Source organism: Equus przewalskii, chromosome 20, assembly GCF_037783145.1.
Source record: "Equus przewalskii isolate Varuska chromosome 20, EquPr2, whole genome shotgun sequence".
In the NCBI taxonomy this organism is placed as follows: Eukaryota; Metazoa; Chordata; class Mammalia; order Perissodactyla; family Equidae; genus Equus; species Equus przewalskii.
The window spans coordinates 41582628-41602061 of record NC_091850.1 but is presented as its reverse complement, the minus strand read 5'-3'; the positions used below and the strand labels follow the sequence as shown (position 1 = coordinate 41602061).

Genomic DNA, 19434 nt, shown 5'->3' with positions numbered 1-19434 from the left:
TTTGTCATCATTTCTTAGTGAATCTTAGACTTTCTTTTTGAGATAATTTTCTTTCTTTCTAATGAACTTTTTAATAACAATGTAAACTTTCTCAATTTTGGTTGTTTGAAAATACTTCTTTTTTACATTTGTCACAGAGTTATTAAGAGTTATTAAGTTATTAAGGTGATCTGAAATGATATGTAAGCGCAGTGTACACAATTTCACATCTTCATCCCTCAACCCAGAACTGAAATGAAAACAGAAGCTATGCTTTATCTTTACTGTTTTTTGGCAGAATGGGTGTGTGTGTGTGCATGCACGTGTGTGTATGTGTGTGTATGTTGGTTCACCTATTATGAATGTCATGCTTTGGAACCTTAATTTATTTGGGAGTGTTTTATCTTACTTAAAAGACAGGTATATGGCATTATTTATGATTTAAAAGGAATAATCTTGCAGCTTTCTGGATAATAGATTAAAAGAGGCTGGGGTTAAGTCCAAAAGACAATTTAGGAAGCTATTTCAATACTCTAGGTGGGGGTGATGGTTGTTTGAACAGGGTGGGAGTAATGAAAATGGTACAAACTCGTTGACTTATAGGTATTTTTTAAAGTACAGCTGACAGAAGTTTCTGATGAATTGAAAGTGGAGCGTGAGAGAAAAAGAGCAGCCAGATATGACTCTGTGTGATTTACATAAGCAATCTGAAGACTATCCCACCATTATTGATGGATAAGACCTTTGGAGGAGCAGATTTACAGAGAAATTGGATTTTGAGGAAAAGATTTACTTGGATCTTGTTGAGTTTGAGACCTCTGAGAGGAGATACTAGGGTGGCTAATATGGAAGTCAGGGAGAAAGTACCCAAGCTGTTGCAGATTTAAATTTGAGAGATATCATTAATGTAGATGTTATAGAAATCCATTAGACTGAATGAGAGTACGTGAGCAATAACTCCAGATAGGTGCAAGGTCTGAAAATCAGGATGCCCCACAATTGAATGAATGGAGAGATAGGGAGGAACTAAACAGCACACAGAGATAGAAGAACCAGTGAAGGATGAAGAGAGTTAAGAGAATGTTGTATCCTTAAGCCAAAGAAACAATCTGCTTCTTGAAGGAGTTGTCAATTCTGCCAAATGCTGCTGCTTTGTTGAGTAAATGGAGGAATGAGAATTATACTTTAGACTTTGCAATATGTAGGACAAGAGTAATTTTGGTGAAGTTGTAAGGACAAGAGTCTTTTTAGAGCGGATTTTAAAAAACACGAAAATAGCACAGACTGTGAATATAGATGACTTTTTCAAGTTTTTCAGTAAAAGGAATGGAATAATAGAGTTGTATCTGAAGGGAACCACTAGACTGAGGTAGGTTTACAGTTTTTGTTTTCTTGAGTTAATTTTATTTCCAGATAATAAATAAAGCCTATTTTTGAAGATAGGAAAATTATATATCAGAGAGGGAAAAATGAAAATGAAGGAAAGAGCAAAACTAATTGGCAGGCAGTGTCTCAAAGTGAATCAGAAAGGACAGGATTTAGGGTGACTTAGAGGGGTGGCCATAAATATGGCATGGGGAGTTCATTCACAGTAACCTGAAGGAAGCCAGATTTATGGGGACTAACACTCTTAGTACTAGTTAGGTTGGTAGATACGAAGGCAAGAATCTGTGGAAATCTTTTACTGATTGTTCTTATGTTGTAACATCAGAAAAGCAAGACTATGCGATGCATGCAAGGAAATTGGAAGAGGCATTGAAATTTGAGGAGAGAGGAAAATTATAAAATAAATACCTAACAGCAGTGTATATTAATTATTTCAGTTATTCGAGTTTCTTTGGAATAAACAAATTTGTTCTAATTCTTCTAGAATTTGATACTGAGATTACGATAGTGCCATTAGTAAACTCTTAAGTGCATTGACATATCATGTAAATGATGACAAAAGTTAGAATGTAGTAAATATTGTAAGTGCCTCACCAAACTCCTCGCCATGTGTAGAACCCAAGAGATCGGAATTGACTGCAAGTGAAAATGAAAATAAGGGCCTTGATGGTCTTGAGCCAATGTGGATAACCCCATACCTTTTGCCATAATAATTAGTGCAATCAAGGGCACATTTCATGTATTAAATACAATTTTTAAAGACAGTGAATGGAGATTAGTTCAAAAAGACCTAATTGGAGCAACATTTTGAATGGTTATCCAAAGTGACAATTTATCTTACCCTGGCTGTAAAAGAGGATGAAAGTACCCCCAATTTATGGTGGCATTCATCCTGTTAATATATTACAAGTTATTATAGTACTTTTTGCTTGTTACTGTAATATAGCAATACTAAAGCAAAAGAAGAGATAAAAAGGAATGCAGAAAAGGAAATATCACAGAGAAATGGAGATAGAGATCTGATCAGAGTAAGCCTGAAGCCTAATTATCTCAACTTTATACGTACATGGGCCAATAAATTTATTTTAAATCTTAGAACAGACTGAATTATTTTTGGATATTTTGTAGCAATCTGTTACACGGCAACAGGTAACTAATACACTGATATACAAATGTATAAACAAATACTTCAGAAAAGCATTTTATTTATTACTTTTGAACATTGGTTAAAGCAACACCAATTTCTTTGTGTGCTATTCCCTTTGTGTGCTAAGGAAAAAGTGCCAATTAGGACCCTTTTGTGTGCCAAGGGAAATTGCTAATATGAACACATTCTTGAAAGGCAAATTTCATCTATCAAAATAAGCACACTGACAACAGCAAAATAATGTGTAGAAGCTAAAGCTTCCATTACTCTTCAGTAATGGAATTTTGCATTGTTAGGTGCAGCTGCTAACAAAAATTAGCTTCACACTAAAAGGCAACAAGGAATGAGTTCATAAAATCTAAATTTAATTTCCATCACGTGAAGTTAACAAGTGGGTTAAATTAGAAATTTGTGAAGCCTAATCTTTGAGTATGTTTGCATGAGAATTGAGGAAAAAAACAAGAAAGATTCAATGAATAAAGAACATGTCAACATTGGTTTCTGAACTGAGTTATGTATAGAATCCGTTTAGAGAAACAGTGAAACAGATCTGAAGCAAATACGATATCAATGCTCACAGCAGTGTTGTTTAATTTATGAACTCTGGTGAGAGCAGAACCTTTTGGACTCATCAAAAGTTTGAAGTGACAAATAAAAATGGCAAGCAATAGGATATATTGGAGAATATGAGGAAGCCATTTGGTATAAACCTAATTCGGCCTGAACTTGTCTTTCCAAAAGGGCCTGACCGAGGCTGTTGAGCATGCATTGTATATCTGCTTTAGATATTTCCTATGGCAAGAACAAATGCCCTTGAGATAAAAGTGCAACCTCCCTCCCCCTCCCAACGTTGGCGTCTCCTTAAGGATTAAGCATCTTTCCTTAGGCTAGAAACTGATTGCTATGCTCACCTGTGACCACCCAGCTCCAGACAATAGACTTGCCTCCTACTACACCCACCAAGATCGCAGACCCACTACCTGCTGTGTCCATCAAGTGCTGTGCCAACAGGGCAATCTTGTGACTATTGTGGGAGGGACATTTCAATCATATGTGAAACACCCTGTTTGGGGGTATATAACCACTCTGTGCACCCCACTTCTTCGGTGCCCTTTCTTCCTTTGGGAAGAAAGGCCTCGGGCCATGGTCCTCAGATTTCAGCTCAGAATAAACTCACCCAAATTTTCATTTATAGATTGGTTATGGATTATTTTCGTCAACAGAAGAAAGTAGCATCTCCTCAATTTTGACTCCCTTGGAAATTCAACTGTTATGCAAGCAATGAATGAATGATAGAGTCCCATTTTGGTGTTTTAATCAGGTGGAATAAGTTCTCACATTTAGTACACAGAACAAGGAGAAATAGGATACTTTAGGTAAAATGGGAAATATAGAGTTTAGCAATCATTGAACTGTATAGTAATAAATTTGTTGGGCAGTTAAGGTAGGTAGAGAAATGAGGGGCAAAGAATATTCATGTGTTTAACAAAATTTCATTAAATAAGTTCTATGTGTCAGGAAATTTACTAAGTATTATGGAATACTATGATAAACAAATTTAAAATAAACCTGATTCCTAGACTTGAGTATTCATAATCGAGTAGAGCTGAAAAATATTACAATAAAATGTGATATGTGCTCTATTTAAGGCTAGTAAGTGATATTGCTAGATTTGAGACATGCATACAGGTAAAGCATAGAAGGGAAGGAGATATAAAATTTGCCTGAGAAGCTAAGGAAGATTTCATAGATGTTGTGACATTTGAAATAGTTCTTGAAAGCAAATAGGTGTTTATAAAGTAGAACAAAATGAGAAGAGGGCATTGAGAGATGAAAGGATTACAAAATTTTTGAAAGAACACAGCATGTTTGAGTATTTGTAACTAAAAGCTTGATAATCACTTTTCAGAGGATTAAGCTGAGAACAGAGAGAGTCAAGTCTTATAAAGGAAAACCACATACTGTCTGATGTGGAGTTTATTTCTTAGGCATTCAGGACGTGTGTGTGTCTGTGTGTGTGTGCATGCCCATGGGATTAATATTAAATAGAGCTATGGCATACATCAAATTGTGATTGAAAATAATATTTCTTAAACTTAATTTACATTAGAATTGCATAGGTCAGAGGTTCTCAAATTTGAGCATGCATGAAAATCACCCAGAGGGCCTGATACCCAGGATACTGGCCACAACCAGTTTCTAATTCATGGTGTACCCAGATATTTAGTCAAACATTATTCTGTGTGTTTCCCTGAGGGTGTTTTTCGATAAGATTAACATTTAAGTTGGTGGACTGAGTAAAGCAGATTGTTCTCTATCTTGTGAGGGGCCTCATCCAATCATGTGAAGACTGAATAGAACAAAAGCCTGATCCTCCCTCAAATGATGGAGAATTCTCTTGCCTGATGGCCTTTAATCTGGGATACAGGCTCTCCCTGATTCTGACCTTTAGACTTGACCTGGGGCATTGGCTCTGAGGATTTTGAACTTCCCAGCCTCCATAGTTGCCTGAGCCAATTCCTTATAATAAATCTCTTTATTGGTTCTGAAGCCTATTGTTTCTGAGTCCTACAGTTTCTCTGCAGAACCCTGATTAAAACAGATATACTTGGAAACAATGCATGCTAACCTTCACTCATCTATCACCTCAAGACTGAACCCATGCATTATCCTCTCTATGAAACCTTCACTGATCCTCTTAGAGAGATTAAACTACCATGGTTTCATGTTTTTCTAGCCCCTAAAATCCTTATTGTCACCTTAATTATCCATAATTCAATCATCTGCTTACCTTGTTTTCTGCTTTAGACTAAAATTCCTCAAAGGCAAAATTATGTCCTCAATATCCTTAGTACCTAAAATACAACATTGCTTAGAACATATTGTTTATTAATACATCCTGAGTGAGTTAATTAATGTATACTTTAGGATGGAAATGATAAAGTACATCATATCAAAGAAGTCGAATGGTAGCTAAGAAAGTAGAAAACTCTTAGAGGAAAGAGAATGATTAATATAGTCAAATATCACCAAAAAAACTCAGACAGGGATAAGAAATGAAAGGTACTCATCAGATTTAGCTATTAGGAGGTGATGACCATAATGTCAGTTTCTGAAAAGCAGGGGGACTAAAAAGTTACATTATCTTGAGCTGAGTCATTAATAAGGAAATGGAAGGAGATGGGTGCTATTTACCCGAGAAAAATATATTAAGATCTATTTATTGAGTGCCTACTAGTGGCACTATTTTACTAGGGAGTCATATACAAGGAAAAGTAAGCCGTATCATACAAGTTTGGAAGAATATTTATTATCCAGTAAAAAGAATAACCCCCTCAAATTTTTACAGGTATTTTAGGGTCATGGTAAGCAGAATTCTAAAGATGGCAGCACACGATTCCCATGCATTAGTTATTCAACCAAACACTAACATAGGAACTACCGTTAAAGGATTTTGCAGATGTAATTAAAGTCTCAAGTCAGTTGATCTTCAAATACAGTGTTTATCTGGATGGGCCTGACCCAATCAGGTAGACACCACTGAAAGCACAGACTTTCTCCAGCTGGTGGCAGAAGAAGAAGTATTCAAAGCATGAGAAGGATGTAATACCCCGTCGCCTTTCTAAAGAAGGTGAGTGCCACGTGAGAAGGGATACAGGCAGCCCCTAGGAGAGAAGTGCCCCAGCTAACAATGTGCGGAAAATGGAGACTTTGCATCTGCATCCTCAAGGAAGTGGACTGCTGAAGAGAAGAATGAACACTGAATCAGGTTCTTCCAGAGACTCTCCAGACAGGACCCCAGCCCAGTTGACCTATGACTTCAGTCTTGTCAAACCTTAACCAGGGAACCCAGCTGAACCCACTTGGACTTTTGACCTACAGAAATCGTGTGGTTATTTCTTATACAACAATGGAACAATGACGGAAATTACCAAATAGCTAAATTAGGGATTATGTAGAGACAAGGTATTGTTACCTCTAACAGACATATTCCACAGGTATTTATTTAGAAAGTATGCTTCCCCTAGAACTATGATATGTGATGAGAGTACAACACTTTCTGTTTCCTTGATTGTAGATATTTATTGAATTTATCTAATTCTTCATGTATTCTTTAGAATCATGAAAATAGTCTAACATCCCAGAATAAATTTAAAAAATAAACCTCAATCAGTTAAAACACCTGACTAATATTTAGGTTCAATGAATATCAGCTTCCCTGGGAGGCCATAATAGAATGAGCATAGATCTAGGAACCAAAATATTTAGATTGATATTTTGTATGAGTCTTAGTTTCCTTATCTATAAAATGAGAATAATACATCTGTTCTCTCTATTTCACAGGAATTTTTGTTTGGATGCCATGTCTGTAAAAGTACAGCATTCAAGTGCAAGACAGCTACTAGTTATGTTTAGCAGCAGCAGTAAAAGGCATCATGGACCAGACCTGTTTTCTGCCTTCACCAGATTACTGGGCAGCTGAATAGTCACTTTGACCTAGAACTGTAGGACAAAAGAAGGCAGAGCCAAACACCATGTCCTTAAGAGCTACATTGCATTTGGGTCCTACCTGCCTGCTCAGAGGTCTCCCCACTATTTATATGACACCCTATACTCTCACAGTGGTCCTGAAGCATGAAGTCTGTTCACCTGGAAGAAGGAACATTGTGATTCTTTTGTTTTTGTTTTTTTTGTGCACAGAGGTGCTTTGCTCTTATTCACTGTTAAATCGTGGTGCATTGCTTCATCTGCTAAGAGGGGCACCTTTCTCTTACTTGAACAACACCCTCATAAGGCTAGAAAAGTACTTTAAAACATTAACTTCCACATGTAATTCCACAGAACAGCCTCCTCAAACTTACATAAAGAAGATTTTAAAAATCTGATTTCAACTCTGCAAAAGACACTGTCAAAAGAATATCAAGACACAGAGTGTGAGAAAATATTTGCAAAATACATATGTGATAAAGGGCTGTTTCCGAAAGCATACAAAGAACTCTTAAAATGCACCTTTAAGAAAACAACCTGATTAAAATAATTGGCCAAGGACCTTAACAGATACCTCACCAAAGAAGACATACAGATGGCAAATAAACATGTGAAAAGATGCTCCAAATATATGTCATCTGGGAAATGCAAATGAAATGTCGCTATATACCTATTAGAGTGGCCCAAATCTGGGGACACTGCAAAGGCCAAATGCTGACGAGGATGTGGAGCAATGGGAACTCTCATTCCTTGCTGGTGGGAGTGCAGAACGGCACAGCCACTTTGGAAGATGCTTTGCCAGTTTCTTACATAACTAAATATACTCTTACCATATGATTCATTAATTGCACCTCTTGGTATTAACCTAAAGAAATTGAAAACTTCTGTCCATACAAAAATCTACACATGTGGTCCAGCCAAACAACAAAATATAACTGAGTGCTAAAAGGAAATGAGCTATCAAGCCATGGAAAGACTGGAGAATCCTTAAATGCTTATTACTAAGTGAAGAAGCCAGTCTGAAGAGCCTTCCTACTGTAAGATTCCAACTATACCACGTTCTGGAAAAGGCCAAACTGTGGAGCCAAGAAAAAGGTCAGTGGTTACCATGGATTGGGGTGGGAAGAGATAAGTAAGCAGAGCTTACAGACTTTTAGTACAGTGAAAATAATCCATATGATATGATAATGATAAAAACATGTCATTATACATTTGTTCGAACTCATAGAACACCAGGAGTGAACCCTAAGTTAAACTACAGACTTTAGGTGATGATGATGTGTCAATGTAGGTTCATCAACTGAAGCAAAAGCATCACTCTGGTGGAGGCATGTTGATCGTGGAAGATGCTATACATGTTTAGGTGCAGGAGGTATTTGGGAAATCTCTACTTACATTCAGTTTTGCTGTGAATCTAAAACTGCTCTAAAAAATTTAGGCCTCTAAAAAAAAATCTGGTTTAAAAAAAGCATCAAGTACATTTCCAAAACAGAATATACTAAAAAACACTTTGATAACTTAGCTAGTGTTGAGGTTTACAAACAATTGAAAGCTTGTAAACAATTGTACATGGAAGAGCTCCCAACAATATTTACCAGGCCCTTAGGCCAAGCAATCAGTGCATGAATGGGCACTTTTCTAAACACATATCTCCCAGTATGACTATAAAAACTATTGCTCATTCTTTCTACATACCTGTTTATGATTAGGATTAAATTATATTTTAATAATCCTCATTGAGATGTCTCTAAGGCTTTTTTATTACCATCTATAAAATATAGGTAACACAATTTACTATACTGTTTTACTTAGTGGATATGTATTAACTCATTTCCCATATGAACTACTAGCAAATAGTAAAAGAAAAAAAAGTACTTAAGAAGTACATATTTAAGATGTTACTTTAGTGAAAACGGGCATTTCCTTTGGTAATGATTGCAAATAATATAATTTTCATGGCAAATATGGACTCATGTGTATTTATAAATTAGTGTCTACTTGATGCAAATATTATTTGGACTGAGGTGAGATTTGGAAGCAAAGTATGGTTTCCGATTGAAATACCTCTAGATTTGAGCTGAAGTCATTTTAAAATAAATTTCTGTTCTTTTCTGACAAATGAAATTCTCTCAAGGGGTTCTTCTCTTCCATCTTCAATACACTGAGCCTGTTGCCCAGAAGAGCTACGCAAGCTTTTCTGAATCTTTTCAATGTTGTCATCACTTCTTGGGTACATGAATCTATTCATTTTTTTGTTTTTTCAACTAATTTTCAATGAGCCCTTATCATTTGACAGGCATTTAATTGTCCTTAAGTGCCTAAGAATGCAACTCTACACTTAGTCTAGTTATTTTTAAAATGAAAATTACCCAGAATGATCACGAATGAACCCACTCGTGTATTCTTTATAACACTCATTTAAAAGTAATAAGTGAATGCTTATTTTCAAAAAGAATATTACGTTGAAAAAATTGTTTAAATGGAAGTCACTTGAGCTAATTTTGCAGATGCAAAACCCTGAAAAATTCAGGTAGAACAGAAAAGACTAGAGTAGTCTATTGATTTGTAACAAAGGATGTTATAAAAGTGCATAAGCCACAAGGGGCTATCACCCCACACCCACTAGAATGATTAAAATAAAAAATATATATAATAATAAATTAAATATAAATAAATTAGAACCCTCACACACTGCTTTGGGGAAAGTAAAGTGTAGTCACTTTGGAAAACAGTCCGTCAGTTCATCAAATGATTAAATATAGAGTTTCCATATGACCCAGCAATCTCACTCCTAGTTATATACCCAAGAAATGAAAATATGTCTACACAAAAACTTCTGTATTAATGCTCATAGCAGTATTATTTATAGTAGGTGAAAAGTGGAAACAGCCCAAATGTCTATCAAGGGATGAATGGATAAATAAAACAAGGTATATCCATACAATGGGATACTTTTTAGCAATAAGAAGGAATGAAGTACTAATACATGCTTCAATGCGGTTAAACATTGAAGACATTATGCCAAATGAAATAAGCCAGTTACAAGAGACGACATATTGTATAATTCTGCAATACGAAATGCTAATAATAGGAAAATTTATTGCTAGAGACTGAATGTTTATATTTCCCCAAATTTCTGATGTTGAAACTTAACCACCAGTTGATGGTATTAGGAGGTAGGGTCTTGGGGAGGTTATTAGGTCATGAGAGTAGAGCGCTCGTGAATGAAATTAGTGCCCTTATTAAAGGGACCCCAGAGAACTCCCTCGTCCTTCCAGCATGTGAGGACATCCCTAGAAGACAGCCACCCATGAACCAGGAAGCAGGTCCTCAGCAACACCAAATCTGCCTGTCCTTGATCTTGGACTTCCTAGTCTCTAGAACTGTGAGAAATAAATGTTTTTGAAACACCTAGTTTATGGTACTTTGTTATAGTAGCTTGAACAAACTAAGATATCTATAGAAACAAACACTAGATTAGTGGCTTCCTGGGTTTAGGGTACAAGGGATGGGGGGCTGGGGACCAAAAGATGATGACTAAAGGATGTAGAATTTCTTTTTGGAGTAATGTAAATGTTATAAAATTGATTGTGGTGATGGATGCATAACTCTGATTACACTAAAAGCCACTGAATTGTATACTCTAGAAAGGTGAATTTTACGGTATTTGAATTATATCTAGATGAAACTTAAAAAAACTTTAATGTTTTATCCCTAAGGGCAAAAGAGAGAGAGAGCAAAATTTCGTTTTACATAACACTATTTTCTAATGTGAAATATTTCTAGTTAATAATATATTTATGTTTCTCTCATGAATACATTGAAACCTTTCCCAAATGTATGCATAATTTTTGCACATGATTCTAAACTTGGGATAACTGGTCCCTTAGGTTTATTCCCAATATGTAAAGAAAGACTTCATTGTCATGACAATAGATCTATTTTCTTAGAGTTCTATCTTAGTTTCATTTGAACACAGTCATGTATATCCTCTTGAATTCAGAGATAATTATTGATATTTATGCTTGTTTTTTCTGAACTCAGGTGTTTACCACAATGCAATATTCTGGATGGGGATGGAACAAGAGTCTTACTCAGCTATATCTTATAAACTACTCTTGAAGAAAGCTTAGACTCGCCTGCAGAAATTCCAACATTTATTCTTTTATTGTAAACTTTCTAAGTGTTAATTGAGGCTTGAGAAGGAGTATCACATTGACAAAATTATTTCCATACAATGATAGATTTTCATTTCTTTTTCTTCTAAACTACTGTACGTGAAATCTTCTCCTTCTAACTCCTTGTTGGCTTAAGTAAGATATAAGCACATGACAGAGGAAGTCTCCCAATTACGAGGTCAACCAAATACTTTGACTCAGAGATGAGGATGAAGTGTTCTTTGATGCCAATTTTCCACCCCTATGGTGGGATTAAAGTAAAGAAAAAAGTATAAAATGCATTCACAGCATCTGGCAATGAGTTACTGTATCTAATACATTCTGTGCATTCTGCCAGATCCTGGGATCAAAAATAAAAATGGTGAGAGGGTTACTCTTGAGAAAATCTCAGTATGAGTTTTCCTGTACAAGTGGCATCTTTTTCTATGATACATTAAAGTTAGTGAGCTTACCTTTTTCTGAAGCAGCAACTGTGATGTTGTACCACGGAGTTTCCTCTCTATCAAGAACCTTTGTAGTCTTAATGATCCCAGTGTTGGCATCAATGTTGAAAGATCGGTCATCTTCAGCATTGTACTCAATGAAGTACCTACAGAAAAAAACCAGACAAATCATTTTATTTGATGTTGTAATAAAGAAAATAAAATGGAATAAACGGCAGTATTAAATCAAATATATTTAAATATTTAAATGCATATTTTTAATTTTTATATTTGGCTCTTAAGATTTGCCTGGCAACTTCATATTTGCACAGAACTGACATCAACTATTTTTACCTGTCAGTTAATGCTTAGCTCAATTACTAATTCAAACAATTTTTTTTAAAAAGCCCACTTACTAAAATTCCATGAATAGAACAGTGGATTGTATCTAGCAGAAACACAGTGATTAATAAGGGGGAGACAAAATATAGGACATTGGAAGAAAAAAATAAATTAAGTCTTTAATGAAATTTCTGTTATAGGTACAAAATTTTTAGGATAACACGAGATGTCAGAGATTGATTTATCTTGGAGTTTCATTATAATTGAGATTTGAAGATAAATATAAAGTGAAAAACAAAACATTTTAGTCAATTGCTATTGTATCTCCATCACCTGGCACCTGTGTTTAGTGAAAGAATGAGAAAATAAATAAATGGGAGGTAGCTTGCATTATTGGCCACAAATCTTCTTCCCTCTCCCATTGATGTAATTTTTCCTGATTCTCTCATGTTAAGTTTGACTTCCAGCTTTTTTTGGCAATAGAATGAGTTGAAAGTGATGGTGTCCTGTTCCATATTTGGGCCTGGGTTCCATGAGACTTTGCACATTTCCTCCTATACTCTGCCATCGCCATAAGAAGAACATGCCAGGCCTAGTCCAGTGGTCCCAGAAAGAAGATGAGAGACACAAGGGCAGAGTTGCCCCTGTTCATGTTCCCCATCCTAGAGTAGAACTACCTAGTAAATGAACTGATGCATGATTGAATGCACTGGAGACAAGCAGGGCTGGCAAACAAAAGCCAACTTACTTTAGCTGATGCTCAGCTAACTCACAGACACATACACTATGGTTATAAATTACTTTTTAAATATACTTATGACTTTTGGGATTTTACATTATTCAGGAGTAGTTACTTAACATAAATATGAATAAATAATATAGTAAACAATCATCAAATGTTCTAGAAGTGTTCCAATCTATTTATAAAACTACTTAAAGAGATGAGTGTTTTCTTCTTTCCTTAAAACTTTAATACTTCTCCCCTCTTCCTTAATCTCATCTCAAGTAAAATTTCCTCTAGATCTGAAGAATAAAAACTAATTGATCATGCAAAAAGTTCTAGTGGAAGAATATTTGAAATATATGGAACCTAAGTGCAAAGATCCAAATTAAAGAAAAGGCTTGACTTGGTTTAAAAACAAATGTATTGCTGACTTCAAGTTCTCTGGATAGATACCCAATAGCGGAATAGCTGGATCATATGGTAGTTCTATTTTTAATTTTTTGAGGAATTTCCATACTGTTTTCCATTGTGGCTGCACCAGTTTGCATTCCCACCAGCAGTGTATGAGGGTTCCTTTTTTCTCCACAACCTCTCCAACATTTGTTACTATTTATTTTAGTTATTTTTGTCATTCTAATGGGTGTAAGGTGGATATCTATCCAGAGAGCTTGAAGTCAGCAATTCCAAAAGTCCTATGCACCCCGATGTTTATTGCAGCATCATTTACAATCGCCAAGATGTGGAAGCAACCTAAGTGCCCATCAACAGATGATTGGATAAAGAAGATGTGGTATATATATACAATGGAATACTACTCAGCTGTAAAAAAGAACAAAATCATCCCATTTGCAACAACATGGATGGACCTTGAGAGAATTATGTTAAGTGAAATAAGCCAGATAGAAAAGGGCAATCTCTGTATGACTCCACTCATATGAGGACTTTAAACCTGTGGACAAAGAGAACAGATTAGTGGCTACCAGGGGAAAGGGGGGTGGGGGTGGGCACAAAGGGTGAAGGGTTGCACCTACAACACGACTGACAGACAATAATATACAACTGAAATTTCACAAGATTGTAACCTATCATTAACTCAATAAAAAATTTTTGAAAAATAAAAAAATAAAAACAAATGTAGGTTTCAGTGTGTCCAGGCAGACTGAATGAGATGGATGGTGAGGGAGTGGGGCAAGCAAGACGTGTAGCACATGGTGAAGAGTTTCTACTGTTTTAAGAAAGCAATGGGAAAATAGTAAGCAAAGGAAATAACAGATCTATCTATGATCTGGAAAAATCACAGTAGCTACTTTGAATCTTGAATTGTAGAAAGTTAAAAACAATTTTGGGAAAAAAATTATGACATCTTGGACAAAGGTGGAAAAAAAGAAGGAAATGGAAAGAAGTGTATAAAATAGTGCTATATATTAGATAGAACCTGTAGAACTTTTTGTTGGAGTGACATTAGTAAGAGGGAGAAATTACAATTGACTCGATTTTTGTGTGTTGTGTGTGTTTGATCTACACAAATTCTGTAATTGATAAGCCCAATACTGAGCTGGATAAAGAGGTAGGGGAAAAACTCCTTTTGGGAGAAAAAGAATTTGGGAGATATCAATGATTTTGATGTTTTGTGCTTTAGATGTCAATTAGATAAACATATAGAATAAAAAGCAGAGAATTAAATATGGGTGTAGAATTCAAATGTGCTTTCTGAACAGGAAATATAAATTTGAGATACATCAGTCTAAATTTAAAGTAATGAGAACAGTATAATCTCATCTAAAAGAGAATTGTAAGAGAAAAGGAAGTGAAAGATTAAGCGCTACAACACCTAACATTTTGAGTGTAAAGCAGCCCAGCTTAGATATGAAAGAAAGTACTAGCAAAAACAAAGGAACAGCCCAGGAAGGAAGTGAAACTGGGAGAGTGATGTGTCATAGAAGCCAAGAAAGAAGAATATTTTAAATGGACAACTATAGTGAATTCTGTTAAGAAGTTGAGTGAGATTAGAAACAGTTAATTGGATTTGGCAAGATGGAGATCATTGGTTAACTTGAAAAGAGTAGTTTTAATAAAATACGAGAGGATGGGAGTTTTATTACAGTGGATTCAAGAGTATATTGAATGTGAGTATATGAGGGCTATGAGTCCTGACATTTTATTGGATACCATTCCCTGAGAAAGAGATCAGAAAATGGTGCCTCACGTCATCAGAGAAGTGGGATGGATAAATCAAATGTTCTGATATGGAAGATATTAAGCAGTGTCTTCAGTGAAAGGAATGATTATTTTGAAAGAAGGGGATATCCAAAAAGTTAAAATTCATGAGAAGGTGAGCAGGATTGGGTTCCAGAGCACAAATATAGAGATTTCCATTGAAAGCAATAGGGGCACTTCTTCCATTTTAGAATGAGTAAAATCTCAGACATTGGATAAATATATAGAATAGGTGATTGTAGTGATAAAAATATCACAAAATTCATCATAGTTTTTGGAACAGAGGAGTATAAGTGTAAGTGAAATACAACCCTATGTCTCTCATAGGAGGTGTAATGTGTTAACAGGGTATGTGGAACATATTGCTAAGATGTGAAAATTTATATGAACAAACATGGTAGAAGATATTAATAGCACCATGTAGACCAAAACTATAGAACACGCCAAGAAATCTAGGAGCTCATTTAGTGAAAATAACACCCAAAAAGAGACAAAATATATCACTTGTAAGTGTGTGATCAAAATAAGGAATTGACCACTGTGCATTGATTGTTCTAATAATAACTATACGTTTATTGAAGAAAGTTCAATATGAAAAAGCAATTTAAACAAGAAATACATATACAAAGCAAATTTGATTCAGAGAAGAGACACTATAAAATCTTCAGGATCCAGACACTACAGACGAGTGGGTAAATAGATCCAGATACTACAGAATAGTGGGAAAATGGTAGGTCATTGGGCTTTCCCAAAGCATTAGGCCACGGTACACTGAAACTGATTTACTTTCTTTGACTTCAGTTCACATCACAAAAAAACCCTTGTGATAATATCTCTTCCCAAGAGTCCTGAAGCTGAGGATGAGGGTTGAAGTGCTTAGGAGATATGAGAAGTCTTGTCACATGAAAGGATAGCATCCTTTAAAATGTAAGCAGTTGGCAACCTTGTTATTATATCATCTAAAGTTAGTTGCCATTAACCTGTCTTCAAGAAACTTTCCATTTTGGAGTACTCTAAGAACAATGGTTTCTGTATCTGAAAGTTGGGCCTAAAATTTAAACGTAATTCGACCTCAAAGTTTCCTGCAGCAACATTCAGCAAAGCTTGGATTATATTACTATAAATATACCCTATGAAATATAGCAGAACACGCCCCACTTTAGAAATCTGATCACTTTGGACCTGCCAATCTGGAAGAAAAGGCGGTTTCTTATTTTTTAAGCTAAATTAAGAATCTGAAAATGTGTAGGCTATTGGAGCAATCTTCCCTCTTTTAGACACTTCACATAGAGCTTTATAAGGTAAGTGCTAGTATTAGTGGTTAAGTACTTTTAGATTAAATATGCTTTTCATTTGGGTTAAAAAATAAAAGTTATGTTTAAACATTTTTAAAAATAGTAGGTATAATGCTAGGCATGTGTATCACACTCATGTAATTTACTTCTTAGCTTTCTCTGCCACCTAATTCTCTTGGGAAATCCATAATGTAAGGGTAGGATATTGGAGATTGCTTGGATCCAAAGAGTCTTATTCACAAAGTTGAAATTGAATTTTGACTCAAGGAGAACTAAATAGTTCTGCTTAACTAACCCTTGGATTTCTGCCTTAGAAATAGAAATAAAAACTCAGAAAAAGGGAAAACAGAAATGTGAGAGAAAAGAAACCATTCAAAACTATTTTAGGGGATTAAATATAGAATCATTCAATGCTCATTATTTAAAATTAAGATGTGACATGGGTCCATAAAACTGTTTATCAAATAACAAAATAGATTTAAATATTCTCAGTAGGTGACTTTTCAAATAATTTTAATAATAAAACCTAATTGTTTCCTTTCACAAACCTTCAAAAAGTAAACCCATCTTAATACCTGATGAAGTTAATTATGAATATTTAGATATTTTTGCCAATGCTGTTATTAATTTGACAATTTCAGGGATATCCAGCAAGTTTAAAATCACATAACCATTTGCTTAGACAACATAGGCCCTAATTTGGGGTTAATGAAAAAATCTGAGAAAGTCTTGAGGATTATTTTTTAATGTTCTAGTCCACAGCTACCAAAAATAAACCAGTGTAAACTACACTTAGAGTATATACAAGCAAACAAGACATTTGAAGATATTCTTTAAATTCTCCTTTCCCCCTTAATATAAGACTGAGAGTATAAGGATGATATGTAAGACAAAGAGGAAATACTTATACACGTATACGAGTTATTTACAAAAGCATCCAATAAGAAGTAATATATGCTAACATTTATGGAGCACTTACAATGCACTACATCGTGCTTTAAGTGTTTTCTAAGTATCAGTTCATTGCATACTTAAGACAACTATATGAGATAGGTAATTTTTTTTTTTTTAAAGATTGGCACCTGATCTAACAACAGTGGCCAATCTATTTTTTTCTCTTTCTGCTTTTTCTCCCCCAATCCCCCCAGTACATAGTTGTATATTTTAGTTGTGGGTCCTTCTAGCTGTGGCACATGGGACGCCGCCTCAACGTGGCCTGATGAGTAGTGCCATGTCCACGTCTAGGATCCGAACCAGCGAAACCCTGGGCCGCCGCAGTGGAGTGCCTGAACTTAACCGCTCAGCCACAGGGCTGGCCCCCAGGTAGGCACTATTAATAGCCCCTTTTTACAGAGGAGGGAAGTGAGGCACAGTGTGATCGAGGGTTTTATCCAACATCAAGGAGTTAGTTAATGTAAGGGATTAAAATGCAATTTGTCTACTAAGTAACATTTATAAGTTCCTTTATAAAAAAGTAGACAATATTTGAGGCTTTATCTATTTATTCAAAAAATACTTATTTGAAGGAGTACAAGAAAGGAACAAGAGGCATGCAAAAGAGAAAATAGCAAGATCTGAGAATTATTTAGACATATGATTTAGTTAGGAAAACAAATAAGCAGAAAAGAAAAAGGAAAGGAATATTTGCAAACTAATACAGTTGATGCACAGAGATTAAAATCAGAGGTCATAGTAAAATTCTAGGACATATTGGGCTTCAGGAAAGACATTGTTTGATCAGTCTTGAGGGATGAGTAACAGTTAACTAAAGAGCTGAGCATCAGAGATTATTTAGAAAGTATGAAATATAATAATTTTATGTGAGACAGAAAGAGAGAGAGAGAAAGATATCTTAGATCTGGTTTCAGAAGTGGGGTGGCATTTTTCAGACCACTGTCCCTCTGGTGTTGGCTACTAGTCTAGTAAGAGAGAAAGAGAGAGAGAGAAGCTTTATGTTTTAGGCTGTAGATAGGATACAAACGGAAGTTCTCTCCTTCACCCACACATTGGTGTGCCAATCAATATCACTGCTCCTATACACGGTGTTACACTTGAGTAATATGACCTTACTTTAAAACATTCTTAGGTGAGGAATAAGAATTCAATCCTATCGTCAATTAAGTCATTGAGAAAATGTAATTATTGTCTTTGTAGAAGAGATGACTAATGATACTTAGTGGGAAAAGTGCAACTCACAGTGCATTTTTGAAGGCTGAAATGCCTAGTTAGAAAAAGGAAGAGCAAGAGTGTTTAATTCTCAGAGAGCTTTATACATGCCCTGGACTCTTGAAGCTAGAAGAGGAAAGAAGAATGCATAGGGGGGCTTACCAGGAAGAAATTTTCCAATTTTCAGATATTTCAGTTAATAACCTCTTCAGGCCACTGGAAAACATCTCCTACATTCTTTTCTTCTGTGTACAATAAGTTGCAGACCCTTGCCTTGATTTGTTCAGAATGTAAGGATAAATTCTATGGAGCTTTCTTTCTAAAACAGATCCAGCATATTTCCTTCTGATTGCTTTAAAGTTATTATTCAAGGAAAATATTAGAAATTTTAACAATAAGTAAATGTATAGATAAATTCAGCTTACAGGTTAATGTGAAAAAAGTCAAGATGGGGAAATATACTCACTCATGTAATTCATACTACAGCTCTTCATCCTATGAAAAATGCTAAGGGGGGACTTCAATAACTTTCTTTTTCTTGTACTAAATCAAGCAGTGCTATACGTCTTTGACTTTGCAATATGGAGAAGCTCTGAAATTAAGAACAGTTTTGTTCCTGAGGTGCTGGAGTTAACGTGAGACTTCACTCTCTTCAGCATCCCTTTTCCCCAGTGTATGAAATGCATCTACACAAATAGTAGACCCCAGGTCCTGGCATTTAATCCATGGCTCTCTGGACGTGTAAAACCTTCATCTGTTTCCTACTTTGTGATACTTGATGTCCGTAAATGCAGTTTTCAAAAATTACTATTACTAGTTGAAATATATGACAGGCAGCATATTGCGGCTTTAAAGAAACAGAGTTTTGGAGTAAAGCAAAACTGGATTTAAACTCTGAATCTGCCACTTTATTACCATGTAAACTTGGCCAAATTACTTTCTGAGCCTGTTTCTTCACCCATAGAATGAGACTAATAATACAGAATTTTTAGGGTTCTTACAAGGGTTTTTGGCCTACAATATAAATACCCTGACCCAGAGAGGGCAAACAATGAGTAGTCACTATTTTTAATAGTCACATGATATATGG

At 35.3% G+C, this 19434-nt stretch overlaps 1 protein-coding gene across 10 annotated transcripts in view; it reads right to left on the bottom strand.

Moving 5' to 3' along the window:
• CDH18 (cadherin 18) overlaps positions 1 to 19434 on the bottom strand; it is a 905084-nt gene that overhangs the window by 60566 nt on the left and 825084 nt on the right. For all 10 annotated transcript variants that reach the window (XM_070587164.1, XM_070587159.1, XM_070587166.1 and 7 more), the window contains one exon: positions 11631 to 11767. In XM_070587164.1, the coding sequence (XP_070443265.1) occupies positions 11631 to 11767 (137 nt within the window). The remainder of the gene's footprint in view (positions 1 to 11630; positions 11768 to 19434) is intronic.